This window comes from Nanorana parkeri, unplaced genomic scaffold, assembly GCF_000935625.1.
Source record: "Nanorana parkeri isolate BGI_ZX_2015 unplaced genomic scaffold, ASM93562v1 scaffold1686, whole genome shotgun sequence".
NCBI lineage: Eukaryota > Metazoa > Chordata > Amphibia > Anura > Dicroglossidae > Nanorana > Nanorana parkeri.
In genome coordinates this window covers 98,905-118,641 of record NW_017307954.1, presented here as the reverse complement: position 1 = coordinate 118,641, position 19,737 = coordinate 98,905, and the positions used below count along the sequence as shown (strand labels likewise).

At 43.7% G+C, this 19,737-nt stretch overlaps 1 protein-coding gene across 1 annotated transcript in view; it reads left to right on the top strand.

Moving 5' to 3' along the window:
• The window catches only part of LOC108799284 (aldo-keto reductase family 1 member C1 homolog), a 21,889-nt gene extending 3,538 nt beyond the window's left edge, over positions 1-18,351 (top strand). Inside the window, exons 2-10 of the mRNA XM_018571129.1 lie at positions 2,761-2,928; positions 3,684-3,800; positions 6,249-6,326; positions 7,092-7,214; positions 10,983-11,092; positions 11,263-11,428; positions 12,716-12,798; positions 16,962-17,067; positions 17,743-18,351. Coding sequence (XP_018426631.1) covers positions 2,761-2,928; positions 3,684-3,800; positions 6,249-6,326; positions 7,092-7,214; positions 10,983-11,092; positions 11,263-11,428; positions 12,716-12,798; positions 16,962-17,067; positions 17,743-18,351 — 1,560 coding nt within the window. The remainder of the gene's footprint in view (positions 1-2,760; positions 2,929-3,683; positions 3,801-6,248; positions 6,327-7,091; positions 7,215-10,982; positions 11,093-11,262; positions 11,429-12,715; positions 12,799-16,961; positions 17,068-17,742) is intronic.
• Positions 18,352-19,737: the final 1,386 nt, after the last annotated feature.

The window sequence follows — 19,737 nt, the reverse complement described above, 5'->3', positions numbered from 1 at the left end:
TTTACCAAGCCCAGAGTGCAGCGCGTTACTAAGCCCAGAGTCCAGCGCGTTACGAAGCCCAGAGTCCAGCGCGTTACGAAGCCCAGAGTCCATTGCGTTACGAAGCCCAGAGTCCAGCGCGTTACGAAGCCCAGAGTCCAGCGCGTTACGAAGCCCAGAGTCCAGCGCGTTACGAAGCCCTAAGTCCAATTCATATACTGTTCTGCATTGCTGTATAAATGTATTGCTGGGATTTGTAGTCCCCCTACAAGCGGTGCCATTCTGCATTAAGTTTAAGCTCCTCTGTGCAGAGACTGATGTGACTGGTTCAGTGTGGCGGCGGTGTGGAGGGGGGGGGCTTTACACACTAAAGCTGTGTAAGGGGCCCCAAAATTTCTGATGGCTGCCCTGTAGATGTTATTAAGATTCTGAGGCTTTACATTTCTGACTGGTCAACTGGCATTTCCAAAAGGAGAATAGTAATGGCAGCCCATGAACTTGATGTGAAAATATTTCCTCTCAGAGACTTATAATAAATAAAGTAACAAAAATGTTAATACTTTACACAGAAGATGGTACCCTAAAGCGCTGGTGAATATTCAAACTTAAGTTTAAATAGAAATAATGAATAATAATAATAATAATTAAAGCTGAATTCTAAGCAGATTTAAAAACAACATTAAGGCCCCATTCACACCAGATCTGTTGCCTTGCAATAGGGATTTCCCGATACCAATACTAGTATCGTATTGGGGCTGATACCAGGCTTTTTCACGAGTACTTGTGCTCGTGAAAATGCCCCGATTCTTAAGGCCGATACCGGCCCTTTACATTTTCAAACCGCAGCTGCTGCTGAGTTCCTGCGTTTGTATGGACTTCAGCAGCCTGCTGGGGACTTGGCAGTAGTTGTCCCTGGCAATGCCTGTCCGGTTCTATATTTCTACCTCCTCCTTCCCAGCGCAGGCACAGCCATGCATAGTCCCACACAGCACAGTGCAGCTCCGGAGACAGCACCCACCCAATCAACTCTCCACAGCATAGCTACTGTCCACAGAGCCCTGCAGAGATCTATATGCCCCCCGGGAGAGATCGCAGCCTGGTGAGATCTATTGTGCTCTGGGGACATGTATTGTGCTCTGGGAACATCTATTGTGCTCTGTGTAGAGATGTCACCAGCTCACCAAAATCCATCTTTGGATAACAAAATGTTCATTTATTGAAGTTCCTTGTCATATAAACAAGTGCTTTCGGGGCCACACAGGGTGCCTTCATCAGGCTTAGCATTGTCATTGACATTTATTCTGTCCTGGGGACATGTATTCTGCTCTGGTGACATGTATTCTGCTCTGGTGACATGTATTCTGCTCTGGGGACATGTATTCTGCTCTGGGGACATGTATTCTGCTCTGGGAACATGTATTGTGCTCTGCGGACATGTATCCTGCTCTGGGGACCTGTATTCTGCTCTGGGAACGTGTATTGCGCTCGGCAGACCTATGTTCTGCTCTGGAGACCTATATTCTGCTCTGGTGACATGTATTCTGCTCTGGGGACATGCAATCTTCTCTGGGGACATGTGCGTTACGAAGCCCAGAGTCCAGCGCGTTATGAAGCCCAGAGTCCATCGCATTACGAAGCCCTAAGTCCAATTCATATACTGTTCTGCATTGCTGTATAAATGTATTGCTGGGATTTGTAGGCCCCCTACAAGCGGTGCCATTCTGCAATTAAGTTTTTAGCTCTGTGGGTGCGATAAGAAAAAAGTAGAGTATGCTCTACATTTTTTTCTGTGCAACGTAAGGGAACAAAAACAGATGTATTCACAATGCAACGGAAGTAAAAACATAGATATTTGTCCAAGCAGGACATGTTAATTAAAATAAAGACTGGCAAAAAAGAGAAGAAAAATGTAAAATCGCAAAAGAACAGTCAACGGACGTTGAAACTGCAAGTCAACGATCTCCTTCTGATTTTGATGTGAATGGGCCCTTAATGTAGTTTAAAAAAATAATTACACTTATAGTTTAATGCAATTTCTATCAGCACTTAGACTAGGAAGGGCAGCGCTCTATGCCAATCAGGCTCTGTTGCTTGCACACATGATAACAAGAAACATGCTGACAGAAGGAGAGAAGAAAGAGATGGGCTCAGTGTGCTGTTGCCTTTATTGTCCTGTCACAGTATGGTATGGGGAAGTGGCAAAGCTGTATTGCTTAACTGTCCCAGAGAAAAGGCAGGTCACCAAACTGGACCTGTAAGTCACCTGGCAGCTAAAACAGCTTCCACATATGTTTTTCAAATGCATGTTTAGCTCTAGTTCAGGTTTACAATTCACTGAAAGATTTAATAAATATGTAAGTATGCTTGAGGGGTATATTTGTGTACTAAATTGCCTATTCTACATACAATAAGTATTTAGTATTTTCGTAGCTGTGTTTATAAGTGATTATCTTCTCAGCTTTCAGATGAACTGTTTGCTAAAAAAGCTCTGACCATCTCAAACGTTGGAAACTTGGAGATGCTGGATCAGGTATGTAGAGTTGTTGTTTGGAATTACAAAAAAAAGGTAGAGGGGAGTGAAAAAAAGAAAGACAGAGAAAGAGAAAAAAGATTATGTCCATATTCATGCTTTTTTACTGACGTGTACTCGTCCATGAGTAACATCTGCTTTATTTTTCAACTTGCACTATTAAAATTACAACCAAAATATAATTGTCTGGCTGGAATCTTTAGAGAATAACAATGTATTAATATTCAACAATAGTATACTTCTTGACCTAGACTATTAGAGATAAAGTGAAGGAAGCCACCAAGACTGGCTTGGACATCGGTTACCGCCATGTGGATTCCGCCTATTTTTACCTGACAGAGGAAAGTATCGGAAAGGCCTTTCGGGAGAAGTTCTCAGATGGGGACATAAAAAGAGAAGATGTCTTCCACACAACTAAGGTGCATCTGCCTTTTTATTTGGGACAGGGTTCTTTTTGGTCCCTTCCAGTTCTTAATTTATATATTCTGCCTTTACCTTATTTTTCATATACATTTTATTTTCATTTACATCAACATACTAACTAAGTAGGTAAAATTGTATATGTGTCCGCATTTTTTTAAATACTGTGTTTGGGGGGACATTTTGCTTTAAAGCAGACCTTTACACCCTGTCAATAAAAAATCTCTGCTCTGCATGCTGATATGAAATCATCTCACATTGATTAGTTGAACATATTTTTCTTTTACTTACAATTGTTTTCACACTCCCTGGTCCTCTTGGGCATTAGTAATGTATTGTGCCTAAACGTTGCATCCTGGGAAGGTTACATCAGCTGTGCTTTGCTGGGAAGTCTCATCTGTACTCTCATGAGATCTCAGTGAAAGGTATTTTTCTTCCCCTGAGATGATGTACATGGTCACATAAATAAAAAAAATGGCCACTGTAAGAAGAATGGGGAGGAAAAGAGAAATAAGGAATACAAAGAATACAAAGCCGGCAATTATCTAGAAGTATCAGTTTGTAGATTGTCATTACTAAACATTTCTAAAGGTGTCTTTGTTGTCATTTCAAAGATTTGGGTGAAGTTCCTCTTTAAAATTTGACTCCATTCAAAAATTGAGTTTGATCCTCTACTTTGAGAAATGTCATTAGAAGTTGTTTTTTTGGTGAGTGGTTACCTAAAGATTCTGCACATTTTTTTCTGTGGTTACAGCTCTGGGGGACTTTCCACCAGCCCCACCTGGTCCGACCGGCTCTAGAAAGATCCCTTGCGTCCCTCCAGCTGAACTACGTTGACCTATTTATCATCCATTTTCCTATATCTTTACAGGTATGCATTTGCCATAGGAACTTTAAAAAAAAATGTTTTGCTATTATTACCAGGGTCGTCTTTAACGCAGGGCAAAAGGGGCAGCTGCCCAGGGCCCAATCATTGTTGTGGGGCCCAAAGATAAGATAAACACATGCAGGGCTGGCAGCCTCACCTGTGTAGGCAATGGGGCTTGCACCAGCCCTGCCCCCTGTCTGTGTACACAGCATTGGTGCGCTACAGACAGGAGGCTACATACAGCAGCATAGACGTGGCTCTGGGCTCCGCCCACTATCAACTCGACCACGCCCACTGCTCCCCGTACTTTGCTCTCCTGTATTGTCTGGGGCCCAGCTGGGAGCCCACACCGTGCCCTGAGATGTCACCCCCACTGTGTTTGTCCACTCCCCTCTCCCTTCACACCAAGTAAGTGCACAAATATGCCATAGTTTATGTATGCAACACATACATATGCAGAGCAGGTTCCTGATATTGCTTCTCTAGTTCAATCTATGCTGCTGAAGCAGGATTTAGAGTTTTTAAAGAAAATGTCATTATCAAGTTCTATGTATGGCTGCAGCAAAGCGGCCATACATAGAACATTTAATTATTTGCTAGGGCCAGGCCTCCGCCTTCTCACCCTTCACCGTCGGCCGATAGTCATGTAAGGGACCCGGGCGGGCCGCCCAGGCTGCCCGGGCCCATTACATGAGGATCGGCCGTACCTCCCTGATGGCTGCCCTGACTGTATCGCATTATAAAATGTTCCCTGTGTTCTGGGGCAGGAGGGGGCCTGGAGATACATTCAAGTCAATGGCCCCACAGCCACGTCTCCTGCCTTGCAGTGCATTTAACTGCACCAGAATCCCTGGCTGTCTCTCCTGGCTCTCTCTCTCCTCTCGGTCTCACCTGTCTGTCTCTCCTCGCTCTCTCTCCTAGCTGTCTCTCTTTGCTCTCTCCCCTAGTTCTCTCTCCTGGCTTTCTCTCCTCTCTTTCTCTCTCTTCCGTCTGTCTCTTCTCGCTCTCTCTCCCAGCAGTCTCTCTTTGCTCTCTCCCCTGGCTGTCTCTTCTCGCTTTCTCTTGTGGCTGTCTCTCCTTGCTCCCTCTGGCTGTCTCTTCTTGCTCTCTCTCCTGGCTGACTCTCCCTGCTCTCTCCTCTGGCTGTCTCTCCTCACTCTCCTCCCTGGATGTCTCTCCTCTCTTTCTCCTGGCTGTCTCTTTTCTCTCTCTCCCCTGGCTTGTCTATTCTCTCTCCCTTGGCTGTCTCTACTCACTCTCTCTCCCTTGGCTGTCTCTTCGCTCTCTCTCCCCCTGGCTCTCACTCCTCGCTCTCTCCCCTGTCTGTTTATTCTAAAAAAAATTGCAGTGTGGTGCTAGTGTTGCCCCACCTCTTCCGTATGCTACTGGTAGGGCCAGGGAGGGGAAGGGGTGATGGTGAGGGGGGCCCAATACATTTTTTGCCCAGGGTCCAATCAGTATTGAAAACGGCCCTGATTATTGCTGTAACTTTTGGAAAGCTATAGAATAATGCGATTGTATGTCAAGCCAAAAATTTGTTTTCTTCAGTAGTTTTTGGTTGAGTGGGGTAGTATTAGTAGTATTAGAACCTCTGTCAGATTTTTGCTGATACATTGGTGGCAGCAGGGCCCTGTAAATGCACTCCCAGTTGAAATAGCTTCCAGATTCTAAGCTTTTATTCCCTTCTTGAGGATGAAGCTAAATTAGAACAATCTATGCTCATTTAGCTTAATTTGAGGGAAGAGCAAACTATTTTACACTGTATGGGGTGATTATAAAATAATCAGCTCTTATTCATATGGCTAAATGTTTCTTTTCACTAGAGGAAAAACCTGTTGCTGTAACTGTTTATAAAGTGTTAGCTGGCATTACGCTTTACTTTGTTACTTAAAGTTCATTTAAAAACTACATGTCCATTTAAGACTACCTACAGTGAGATTTTACTGCAGAAGGAGCAGGGTTGCCACCCTGTTACAGGTAATAAAAAAGTAACAGATCTACTGGCAGGTTCCACAGGTAAAACACCTATGTTACAAGAAGGACTCAGAAAACCAAAGACTGGTGTGTTAGGGCCCGTTCGCACCAAAATCAACAGAGGTCCATTGACTTTCAACCTCCATTGACTTCTGTTGTGTTTCGTTCTGGGTTTTTTTTTGGCATTTTTTATTTTAATTAACATGTCCTGAGTGGACAAACTTTTATGTATTCTGTTTTTACTTACATTCCATTGTGTTGACATCCATTTTTGACGTGTTGCGTTACGGTGCTCTGAAAATAAGTAGTGCATGCTCTACTTTTTTTTTCAGCACACTACAACGTATCGCACACATTCAAACCCATACATTTTCCCGGTTACGTTCCATTGGTATCTGTTGACATCCGTTGAAAAGGCAGCAATGTTGTAAGATAACGTGACTATGATAATTAATGATTATTGTTAATACATTTTAGCCAGGAGATGACCTATTTCCTGTTGATGAGAATGGCGTGTCCTTGGTGGATGATGTTGACCTTCGCCAAACCTGGGAGGTGAGTAAACCTGCTTCTTACTTATAGGACTGTCGGCATGAATAAATGACTGACTTGTCACAATATACAGCAACAGTTCATTTAAAAGAAAAAAGAGTCTGCATCTTGCTTTCTTTAAAGCAAAATCCTTGTGCTCCAGTCCGGTAACTTTGCCTAGGTTGAATGATGTCCTCATCTACTGCAAGCAGTCACAAGAGTGAGAGGCTGCAGCAGGGGCTCATCCATGTCAAACATTGTGAACGCAGCCAAAAGCTGCAGGGGCTCCAGGATATACTGTACATTTTGTGTCAAAATCTCAGTTCAAGGAGTAGATGGTGACCCTGGATGATGCCTGAAGAAAGAGAAATCCTTCTGGAGAGAAATTAGATGAAGGCATTGTCAGGGGGAGTACTATGATCTCTGTTAGAGTTAACAAATACCTGGAAGTGTCATACTGACACATTACTTTACATGAATGAACATGAAATTGTGAGAAAACATATTTGATTCCGGGTCCACTTTAAGGGAAGAGTAATGTGTATGGAGATTATTTGTTCTGAACAGATCCCATTGAACATTGTGCAATATGATGGCTTTGGCTGTCTTGTGACATGAGACTTATTTAATTGTTTTGCCTTATTGTTCATATTCTTCCTAAAGCGATTATGTAATCCCAGCAGTGTGTTTTGGAAGAGAAAAATATTTATCAGATGTCTTGGACGGAGGCCATATCCAGTTGCGAGTGGTTAGTTACCTATGAGGCTTTTCATTTCCTCTCTTTTTCAGGCAATGGAGCAATGTAAAGATGCCGGACTCGTCAAATCCATTGGAGTGTCCAACTTCAACCGCCAGCAGCTGGAGATGATCTTAAATAAAGCGGACCTCAAATATAAGCCCGTCTGCAATCAGGTAGATGTGGGAGAGGATTTCCATCTCTGGATCCCATGGGCACTAAATTGGGTCGCCTGTTATACACAGAACATCTTCTTCTTTTACTGGTCTAAGCCTGGCTAAGAATATATTGGCAATGTGTAAATATGTTATTGTGAGGTGACTGCATTTCTAAGATGAGAATAAAAAATGGGGAAAAGCTGCCTGTAGGACCCCTTGAGAGAAGGTCCCTTCCTATGTGGAGTGTCAATCTGTTCTCCTCTGATAGGATATAAAAGGAGAGTGGGGCAGAGTTAGGAGTGGAATATGCCCCATGGAGAAGCACGGAGTTAAGTTTTCCCCATCCATTTGGACTGAAGACGTGACCCTGCAACTCTGCGTGAGTAACCCATTTGGGGACTTTGCCTTATGGAGCTTGTGCCATTAATACCATTTTTACCAGTCTTCTATTACATTGAGCTAAAAAAAAATTAAGTAGTGTAGTGAGGTTTGGTATGCCAAGTGTTTGCCCTGTGTCCTGAGACAAGGAGTGGGTGATGACTCATTTTCCTGCGGACTGTGCCCGGTAAGAAGGGACTTGGGGTCCCTATGTTGTGTTGACAGGAGTAGCAGGGAGAGAGCCATTTATGGACTGATCTGAGGCCTGTCATGGAGGAGGGAACTATCCTTTAGTTAATGTGTTAGTTGGTGTTAGTTGGTGTTAGTTGGTAAAGTGAGCTCTGGATTTCATGTATAGGTCTGCTGCAAGTTTGATCTAAGATAATGTTGACTATGATATATGGTGTTATATTTTTATGTCATATTCATATTCTTGTTCTTAGGGTGAAAAGTTTAAAAGAGGAAAAATAGCTTCCGTTCTTGCTTGAAACTCATAAATGTGTTTAATTACAAAGTTACAAATGATTACAAAATAATAGCATAAAACTAAAGTATAGAAATATGTAGATGTATTAATAAGTTCTTGTGTATGTGTTTAAAATGTTAGTCTCATGTCTGTGTGTCCCTCCATGACCGCGTGTGTCCGAGTGTGTGTCCAGCAAGCCAGCGTGTGTGTCAGTGTGAGTCCTTTGTGCCCCAGACCCCCCCCCTCCTCTCCGGCCATCTAGGTCCAAGTGTAATCTGAAACTTTAGACAAACCATAAGGTTTCAAGGGGGATGGGAATAGAGGATTCTTGTGTTGAATGCAATAATACGTTCTAATAAACTATAGAATGTTACAAAGACCAATATTTATACATAATACAATGTTCTTTCTTATATGAATAACTTAATCAAGAAATATTGCAATAAAGAGATATAATACATACTTTGTAAACACTTCATAAACTTTGATTTAGAATATTTCACAGTCTTTCTTGATAATAAGGAATGTGGGAGGTTCTAAGCATTTCTGCTTGATCAGTAACAGATGTATAGCAAATACAACCTGAACCACAGACTCTAATCTCATTGCGTATATTCCCATACTGAACAAATGTATATATAGAAAATCAATCATCACTTATGTTCATCACATGCATACATAATCCCTATATGAATAATACCCTTTAACAGATAACTCCGAAGTATCTGAGAAACTGCTTGTCAGCCCAAAACCCATAGAGGCTGGCCTTACATGCCACTTTGGCATATAGATGAAGGCCTACAGTGCCTAATGGTAAAGTTGATATATGCTCAATTAATACACTCACTTAGCAATTTAGGTCATTAGTCTTTTGGTAAGTATAAACAAGGTTATGGGCTAACATCTTAAGAGATGTAGGGATGACAGTCCTTCCTGGCATGGATTACATGTATTCTTTCAGATCCTGCTTCATGTTAACATGATCATGCAATTTCTGAAGATTAGTCAGCTATGTTGCAAATCTCTTGTTCTGCCACATCCCAAATGTGTTCCATCAGATTCGGTGACTGGCCTACCGTCTATGTGCTTCAGCGGATATTGAGATTCATCAGCCCAGGATACATTTTTCCATTCTTCAACTGTCCAGTTTTGATAATCCTGTACCAATAGATGCCTCAGTTTTCTGTTCTTTGCTGGCAGTAGTAAAACCAAATGTGTTCTTCTGCTGGTGTAGCTCATCCGCCTCAAGGTTCCTAGGTGGTGTGCATTCAGAGATGGTTTTACTGCTCACAACAGTTGTAAAGAGCAGTTCCTGTAGCCGTTCTGCCATCTTCAACCAATCTGGCCATTCTCCTCTGACCACAGGGAATTTCCACCACAAAACTGCTGATCAATGGCTGTTTTTTTTTGTTTTGTGCAATGTTCTGAGTATTCTTTAGAGACTGTTGTGTGAGAAATCCAAGGAGAACAGCAGTTGCAGAAATAACTGACTGGCACCAACAATTATGCCACAATGCCAGGTCAAATTAACTAAGATCACATTTTTTCCCCATTCCTACTGACCTTTATGATTTTATGCATTGTGCTGCTGCCACCTAATTGACTGATTAGATTATTTAAAGGAGTAAGCAGATGTCTAGGTGTTCCTAATAAATTCCTTGGTGATTGTGTACATACCGGTAGCTGCAGGTCATTTATTGATGTGCATAAATAAATTGATCCCCATCATCTTTATTTTTGTAAACATTTTTTTAGCATGTTAGTTTTTATTGTGGAAAAGAGCGGTACAGATATGAACAAATATTGACATGCATTGTACTTGTATATCAGGTACCCAGATAGCAAGGATAACTTGCCACAACCTTGTGTCAGGGTTAAATTGTAATTTTGTTAACTTGCTGCACATATTCCTGGCAAGTTGTAGACTTGCAGAATACTTGGAGCACAAGTTCTAGGTGACACTTTTTGAATTTGTAGCAAATTTGCTTGGCAAGTCTACAGCAAGAGTCCTGCAGGTCTTAGCAAGAGCTCTGCAAGCTCGCTGGTCTGGAGACTTGCAATGCAGACTTGCTGTAATTGTGCAACAAAATTGTGAAGCTTGGCAAGTCTGCAATAGTTTAGCAAGTCATTTTCAAACTTGCAGCACAATTTCTTGCTATCTGGGTAGTAGTATGCAGACTGCAATCTAGACATGCAATGTGGGATATGTCCCAGTAACAAAAGTGACAAACTAGATCACAATAGTGAACAAACCCATCATCTTTATTAATGCATCACAAAATACCATTGCATTTGTAACATGAGATTACTTACCTCTCCTTGGTCCTGCCAAGTAAGCTGGTGGATGTCCTCGCCTCTTTCCTTTTCCTCCTTCCACCCTCACAGGTGGGGTCCTGGGTTGGCTCCACAGGATGTCAGAGTAGAGTTTTAGCCAGCGTGAGAAATTCCACTCTGCTTTGAAACCTAATTTAGTAAAAACTTTGATTCTAGTAATATTCTAATAAATCCGGGAAAGGGTTTGAACTAGATGTGCACCGAAATGAAAAATGTAAAACCGAAAAAAAAACTAAATGAAAAAAAATGTCGGGCCAAAACCGAAAATGTTTTTTTCTAACTTTTTTCATATGTTTTAAAATATTTTATTATTATTAATTTTTAATAAACGTTTAAAACTTTTTACATTTTACTTTTATTTATTTATTTATATTAAATATTTGTATTTTTTACTTTACTTTTGGGTGCGTCTAAACAGATCCCTGATATTTCCCTTTTAAAATAGAAGAAGAGATTGCGAACACAGAGCCCTCAATCTCTTTTTCTGCAGCCCCTGTTATAAATGAACAGGAATCCTCTATATCACTGCAAGTTAAAGTATACATTCTACAGAACCATGATAAAAGGTGGGTAATAAATGCATTACTTTTGTGTTTTAATGAAAACAGGTGGAATGTCACCCATACCTCACCCAAGAGCCAATGTTGGAGTTCTGTAATGCTAATAATATTGTTCTGGCTGCCTACGGGGTCCTGGGATCCCCCACAGGAACAAAATGGTGAGAAAATATAACTACATTCCATTTCATAACTTTCTGGCCATTTTTTGTCAAGTAAATATTAAAGCTTCAGAAAACTAAGTAACATTAACAATACCTTTCTCATAGTAGTTCTAAGATTAGTATTGCTTACTCGTCATTTAAATTACATTTGTGTTATGGGTTTGTAGGGTGGATTCGAATTGCCCTGCTCTCTTACAAGATCCTGTCCTGACTTTGATTGGAGAGAAATACAATAAGAGCCCAGCACAGGTGTCTATCCGATACATTATTCAGAGAGGATGTGTGCCTATAGTGAAGAGCTTCAATCCTGACCACATGAGGCAGAATCTCCAGGTAACACAAACATTGTTTAATATAGCAAAAACAAAAGCAGGCAAGTGTAGCTTCACCTTTAGCAACCCCCCTTCCCTTAAGGCAAGCAGGCTAAACTGGTAATAGTTTGCCCCATGACTTATTACAAGAAACTATATACTCTGGCTGTAGAGTGTCACAAGTGGACCCAAGGTAGAAAACAGATATGGAATTTAAAGGATGGAGGGCACTCTGGTGGAGCAAGGACAGGTAGCAGACAGAAGGCTAAAGCCCGTGACACACTGCACACAAAGCCGTACAGAGCGAAGCAAAGATGTCCGGCAGGTAGCTTTGCGGGCAGTGTGTGAGCTGAGTGCAGCCAGATGATTACATGACACACTGCTCGCAAAGGCAGCGTGCCACCGCTTCGCGTGCAGTGTGTCACAGCCTTTAGTCTGTGGATGTTTCAAAGGTCTGAGATGTTTGCAGACAGTGAGTGTATCTGGGAATGTAGTAAAGGTCGGGGCAGGCAGCAGACAGTAGGGGTATCCGTGAATGTAGCAAAGCATAGGAACAGAAACAGACAAAGTGATCAGACACACTTGGTCCACAGGAAATGCTTTCACAAGCACAGAGTCCCAGGCTGATAAGCTTTCAATAAAGCACCCCCTGCACTGGGGCCAAACCCAGAGCTGGGGTTGTATGGCCAAACCCATTATTCAGAAACTGACAGGGAAGCTGGGGGGAAGTACAAAGTGGCAGTGAGTGAATCCTTGCAGGAGCAACCAGCACGCTAGAAAAGAAGAAGAGTGGCACAGCATTCCCTTGCCCAGCCATGATGTAGGCCACCACTGGGAGCTGAGACCCTATTGGCTAGCAACCAAGATAAATGCTGCTGCTGGGAGGGGAGAATGCTGGAAGCAGACAGTGAGGGCAACCGGTGGACAAGCAAGTATCCATGCTGTCTTTTTAAAAGTATATTACCTCTTGGGGTCATTTGACATCCCAGGACAATGGCAGTTTGTAGGTTAGAATTCTAAAACAATGCCACACCAAAACATTGAGTTCATACGATGATATACTAAAGTGTTAATGATATCCTGGAAAGATCTGAAAGCCTACAATGTCAACATACCCATGAATTCTGGATTGTCAAAATTTAGGGGCTGATTTATGCTGCTAGATGGAGCTGAGGAGCATAAGAAATTGCTTTGCTCCTCTAGCTCCATCTAGCAGCTGTAATGCCATGCAGTTGGCATTTGCCCAGCTATATACTGGATGAATCTTTTATAAAGTAGCCTCTTAGAATTCATTTAACTGTCTCATCAGGTTTTTGACTTTCACCTCAGCTCAGAAGACATGGATGTCATTGCTAAGCTAAATAGAAACATGCGCTACTGGAAGTTTACAATGTGAGTATATCATTTCTGGATCTGGAGAGTGGTGAGTTCCTGGATGTGTCCCTGCCCACACCACTATCCCTTAAACAACAGGGGTGTACATACTGGAGAATTATACCCCCGATATTCTCTTGTTCCTTGGGGACTCTATTGGTGATATTATGGAAAATGTGACAGGAGGAGCTGGAACACACAAAACTCCCAAATGGAATGGAACGGAACAGTGTAAGATGTTGTAGCAGCAATATCTCGCTTGTTAGAATATCAAGGCATAGAAGAATCCAGGAGCTGATTTAGCCCACCAGATTCCATATCTAACTAAAATATCACATTTTGGTGTATTGACCCTGTGAAACAATATTCCCTTTTCCTAATGGACCAGAGTTAGTTAACTTTCTTCTAAACCATCCCTGTGCTGTAGGAGGTGCCTTTTGTGACTTTTCTTTTCTTTCTTTTTTTAAACATAGGTGGGCAAGCCATCCAAATTATCACTTTAACAGAGACTAAACCTGGAACCACGGCCCACGGCATTGACAACTGACTCCAGCAACCAATCCATCTTCATAGAAGTAACATGGTCAAAGTTGTAGTTGGCATTTAAAGGCCCTCAAAAAATGTATACTGTATGCATTTAGTATATACGCCGCATTGGCTTCTAAGCAATAACATTTACAAAATATATCAAAATTGTACTGATTGTACTGTTTTTGTTATCAGTGCCACCATAAATGGCATATGTGTCCACTTAGAACTCATGATCATTAAAAAAATAAACACTGGTCCATACATTTTTCTACAGATACTTTGCTTTGTATTTCCATTGAACCACAAACATATATTAGAAGAAAATCACTTATTTTCTTATTGCCTTTCTGCATCTTCCCTGATAGAAGCCGATTTATGGGCGTTACTGTTGCTGATCTCAGGTGTCACTGCCCCCTTGCTTATTGAGCATGCCGGTCCATTACTACAATGCGCAATGGAGCATGTATATCTCCATATGTAGGCTGACAGGAGTAGTGACAGCAGCATCACTACTCCTGTTAGTTAGCTGCTGGAAGTGGCTGGATAGCATTGGTGCTCTTTTAATCAGTGTCTGCTCCTCCAGCTTATATCACTGCTCCCCCATTCTCGTATGTGCTCTCTCCTGCCAGAGCTGTTCTGCTACCTCCTGAAACCTGATCACCCAGATTCGTCTCTCCCTCTCTGATATGCACCCTCCACTCCAGTATGCCAACTTCAAGCCCATGTCACTGATTCCAGGTACTATCGACAAGTATCTGGTACTGCCCATTTCTGCTGCCTATTGTTCTAACAATTGCGCCGGTGCAAGTAACCAGTGCTGTGCAATGTCCCACCTGGGTGGCCAACACTGTGGTCACAGATGTGTCTGCCAAGGGAGATCAGCTCTGCAATATGTTGTGTTTATGGCAGTGTTCTTCAGTACATGCTCTGTATTGTGATGAAGTTACAGTGTGTTGGGATGCAATCCTAGTGATGGCGCTTGTCTCTGGCAAGTGCATAGAGCCAGAGATCAAAGCTTATTTGGTATTTGTCTCCTTAATAGCTGCATGGTTGAAGAGAGGTGGGGAGGGGGCTCATTGTCGACCATGCTAGCTCCGTTAATACCCCACCTAAAAAGATGGGACAATGTGCTACATGCACTTTACCCGCTTGGGGATAGGGGCAACTAAAAACAAGTAGATGAGACTTCTTTAAAGCTGAACTCTAGGCAGATACAGGCACACATTAATGTCGCTCTGTAATCATTATCACATAATTAAATATGTTTTTAAAATGCAAGTGGTGTAAGTACATGAATTTGAAGTGGTATCAGATCCCCCGCACAGCAGAACATGAGTCTGAGAGAGAAAAGAAGAACAATTAAGCTATCAGCTGACAAGAAGTAGGCTGATATGAAGAGAAAGCAGAGTGACAGATAGATATGCCTATCATTGTGCTGCTTCTACTTTCACTATACAGTCACAGGCTGGGTCAGATCCAGGACAACCAGGGCTTAGAGGAAGTTAGTTGATTTATGCTGGCCATTAGATTGTAAACATCTAACAGGCAGAACAACTGTGGGATACATCTCTGGATTGAAGGCAAATATTCCAACACAAGCTGGTTTTGTTATCTTACCCTTTAATGGGCTAATCATTTTAGTTTGCTATTTTGGCAAGAGTCCTGCTTAAAAGTGTATGCCCAGCCTTTTTTGTTAGTTTTGGATAGATCCGTTGGGTTTTTACTGCTATCAGTGACTCACAGAGAATTCCCCTTACTTTCTGTCCTGCTGAGAAAGACACAGACAAAAACAAAAATCATTTTCCCGTACTTCATGTCTGGCTATACTGTTGTCTGTAGAATAGAAAGTGAGTGTAAAGCTCTTTAACTGAGCCCTGGATACCAGTACAAACATGGCAGGGGTTCTAATTATTTTCCACCTGAAAGGGTTAGACTTGACATGCACTTTAATGGATTGTGCATGGAATGCATTAACAGCTTGAGCCCTCACCCCATAAGGACACCATGAGGGCACACAGACTGGAGTGGAGGAGAGCTGGAACCCCCAATGGGTTGTTATTAATGTTAGGGAACCCATTAAGGAGATTTGTTCACACCTTATGCCCTTCTGACAACCAAAATCAGCAGGGAAAATCCAGCAAAAGTTATAACTCCTGCACACGCTACTAAAGACTTGTTTATGTTTCTGTCTCTTCCTGTGACCCTACTACCCCAATCCCAAACAAAGTGAAAAGTACTCTCTACAATGGTATAGAGATTCTAACCCTTTCCCGCCCTACGCAAAGTTAAACAGAGTTTGGCTTAACTCCCATTGGTGGCTTAAAAGCACAGAGAATTGTGAGAGCACGTGTGAGTGTGCAGTCAGAAGACACATCGTGACTAAACGTTGGTAATTATTTTCCATGCAGATTCCCTGACATCTCATTATGTGCAGAAGTGTATCCTTCTTATTATTTGTAATGCTTTTCTATATATTGTCACATTTTAAAATATATTTAGGTGGACGTTCTGGAAATTGTATTGTTCTTTGAGCCTAGTACAGAGAAACATAGAAGAGTGAGAAAAAAAAAGACCATCCAGACCAGGAGTCCATCTAGTTTGTCTTTGTTTAGGGGGTGATGGCAGTATACTTTTTGTGTAAATATAGACCAACATTTATCCCAAGCATGTTAATGGAAACCCTGTAACCAGATCATTTATTTCAACAACAAACTTTCCATATGTTAAGTATGTTATTTACTTGCAAAAGTCTCCCTTGTGTAGACAGACGAAACCCCTGAGACAGACTGCTTCAATGCTGCCCACTTGGATGTGAAGTCAACAGCCCCAGTAGACTCTGATAGGAAAGTGACGCTCTATAGCAAGGGTTGGTGATCTCAGTGTGACAGTAACAGCAGGTTTGATCCCACTGTACTGTCACCAGTGTGTGACGATACCCAGTTTTCATCCTACCATGCCGTCACCAAGATGTGACGATACCACTCTCAGCCTCACCCTGCACAGAAATCTTGCAGCTCACAGGACTATAATGTAAGGCCAGCAGACTGAGAGCGATCGTCACTGGAGTTTGGTTAACTCTGCGATTAACCCCCTTACACAGAATAAGCTGCAATTACGTGTTTTAATGGAAACACACACTGTTCCTAGCAAATGCTGTGACAATTACAAAATGTAAGTGTGAACGAATATGGATCATATCAAGATAATGTCTTTTCCTATGTTTGAATTTGTTTCATTTGCTTCCTAGCTTTGTGACTTTCCTTACTCAGCTTTAGCGTTGCTACGCTTAACCAAGATGTATCCTGTATCCGGAAGTGCGCCGAGGATGCATGAAAAGAATGCCGAGGGAGGATGCTACAGGCAGAAGATATCTTTGACTAACCAATTAGCGAGAGACACAAGACTTTAACTAACAGCTCCTCTAGTTTACCCAATAGTACAAGACATTTAGAGATAACAGATGTGGGCATATGTGTGACGAACACTCTCATGTTATCTGTGTATGAAAGAGAGAGAACGCCCTGAATAAAGCAGAATCGTCATAGACCTTAACCCTGTGTTTGTGATTTTTCCGGTGCACCGCATACAACAAATTAGGAACAGCAGCAGATATCTTGTGTGAACCCAGTTGTGGTTCTGATCCATTTCAGCTGGCGCCCAAAATCGTGGGGCCCTGGGTTCCAATCCAAGAGCAGCCGTGAGACGTGGACGGGGCTGGGAACCAGACAGACCAAGGGGGCCAGCGCAACCCTGAGAGTACGGTAGGCATATTTCACTGTACTACTTGTTTCTGTCCGATCCACTGTCACGTCCACTTGGCTGTTCGAGGACGGCAAAAGGCAGGTAAACTTTTCCTTGCCCAGGGCTGTTTTGCTAAGAACCTGCATAAGAGATTTCTGCTGGCTGTGTGTCGTTATCTGTTTGTGTGTCTGCGGCTCTGGACCGAGGCTGATCCGAGCTAAAATAATTTACTACAGGCTGGGTATTCTGACCTTGGTGAGCTGTCTGCCCCAAGAAAGACGGAACCCTGTAGTGGGCATCTACGGACGGAAATCCGGGGGGTGGCGTGTCGGTTCCCCCGAGGCGAACTTAGTCGGTCAGCCAGTGGTTCAGTTCCACGGTGTAATGTCATGTTCTAAATGTGTTTGTGGGTTAATGTTCACTGTGGATGAAACTAATTGGGGATTAGTGAAAGTAGTAGAAGGGGGGTATCCCCCCACATAAACTTGGCCATCAGCCTGTCGTCCCAGCGATTCCTGACATCTTGGTGCTAAGGGTTAATGTTCACTACCCAGTGAGGGGGAGTTTCGGGAAAACCCTCTTTGAAATAGAGAAAGCGGAGGGGAGGGGAGGGAGGGAGTTGAAGCAGTGAGAAAACTTCAGAAGTTGGCAAAAGTATGTGGATTTAAACATGATATTGTCCGTCTTCAGCCAGAATCATGGCGTACCCTGATAAGGGAACATAGAGGGAAGTTAAATGATAAGGGTTTGATGAAAATAGCTGAAGCCTGGTTTCGTACAGCCAAGGCTCTCCACAAGGAGGGATGGACAGAGGAAATAGTTAAACGAAATGATGAAATTATGTATGTGTATAACAAAGCTGATAATGTGTCTGAACCACCGCCCTATGATAGCGGCGACTGGACAGAAAACTACTCCAAACCACGCCCTTCGTCTAACGCCCCATCATCCGTGGCCCCTCCCTCCCAGGTCATTATGACGTCTACCGGCCCTGGTGGCTTAACCACGCCCACCCCTTTGACACGCTCCGGTGGTGGCCATCTTGGTATACCCAGCCAACTCCCCGGAAGTCCCGCCCCTACTACATCCGGTGGCGGCCATCTTGGTATACCTTTCATGTCACTTCCTGCCCAGCCCAGTGTACTTCCGCCTCCTTCTGGTGGCGGCCATTTTGGTGCACCAAGTCAGTCAGCATCCGGAAGGCCTATTAAGCCCATGTACCCAGTCCTCCCGGTGCTGAATCCCAATGGCTCCTACCACACTGCGGTGTTCCCTAATTTACTAATGGGAGATGCATAAACGCTGCCGCCTGCCCTACCTTCGTCTGAGGCCCCGAACATAGCTTATGACGATGTGGCCAGCGCAGACTATCCCAGGGCCGTGCTCGCAACTCACGTGGACCTGTTTGAGCTTCAGTTGTGGCCTTGCTGGGGGAGGTTCCCCAGCCCACACACACACACACCTTTCGCCTGCCATTGGCCCTCGGGAAGGGAAGCCTCCTGGTCGCCTCGGAGACCAGGGGGCGGACTCACACACCCTGGCTATAAAAACCTGGCCAGAGCCCTGGCTCAGTGCTGAGTTATTCCACCTCTTGGTGTGACATACGAAGCTCTCCTCCTATGTGCCTTGCTGCCTGTTACCTAAACCCTCTGCTGACTTCCCGTGTACCGACACTGGACCGACTATCGCCTCTGACCCTTGCTGCCTGCCTCGACCTTGGATTGCACTCGACTACCCCTTTGGATTGCCCTTCTGTTACCTTGCCTCCGGACTTTTTAGGCTGCTTCCTGCAAGCAGGTTCCCTCCGTGCTGCTTGCCCGCGGACGCTCCCGACAACATCACACAAGAGAAGGGAGAATCAGTCGAGAAATACCACACCCGACTTATGCAGGCCTTTTCTGACCTGGGGTTTTCCCAATTCCAGAGGGCACATTCCCAAATGCTCTCCTCTGCCTTTGTTGCGGGCCTCAGAGAGGACATTCGGAAAGGCCTGTTACAGGCCCGACCAGAATACCGATCCATGACCATGGCCAACTTGCTGTTAGTAGCAAAGGGGCTTGAAAGCCAGAAAACCCAGAGGAAGCCAGCCCCAGTCATGATGATCGAGGACGAGGCCTGTTGCCGTGGATACCCACCGCCTCCTCCCCTACCTAGCCGGAGGGAGAGGATTACCTGTTATAACTGCGGGAGACTAGGGCATTTCAGGAGGGAATGCAGGCCCCCCCGCCGCCCACGGCAACAAGAGGAGGGAGCTGCGAATCATGCCATGGCTCGCTTCACTTCCCACTAGGACAGGGGCAAACCCGTGTTCCCCTCCCCTCTCATGGCAGCGTCTTCAGGGGAGGGAGGACCCTAGGGAAAATCATCCTACCAGTACAGGGGATACCCACCACCTTCCTTATTGACACGGGTGCAGCCAGAAGTGTAGTTAAGCAACAGGCCTGCCAGATTATTCTTTTCTTTCAGACATAGATGTGTCCTGTGTGGGTGTAGATGGGGTACCACGCCGCAATCCACTCACCAAACCACTCCTAATAGGGACATATCCCAACTTGTTGGTCAGATTTGTGGTGTCCTCTACCTGTCCCCTTAACTTGCTTGGTGCAGATGTGCTATCCAAACTCCAGGCCTCCATCATCTTCACACCAGAGGGAGGAGTGACTTTACATTCACCATTGTCACCTA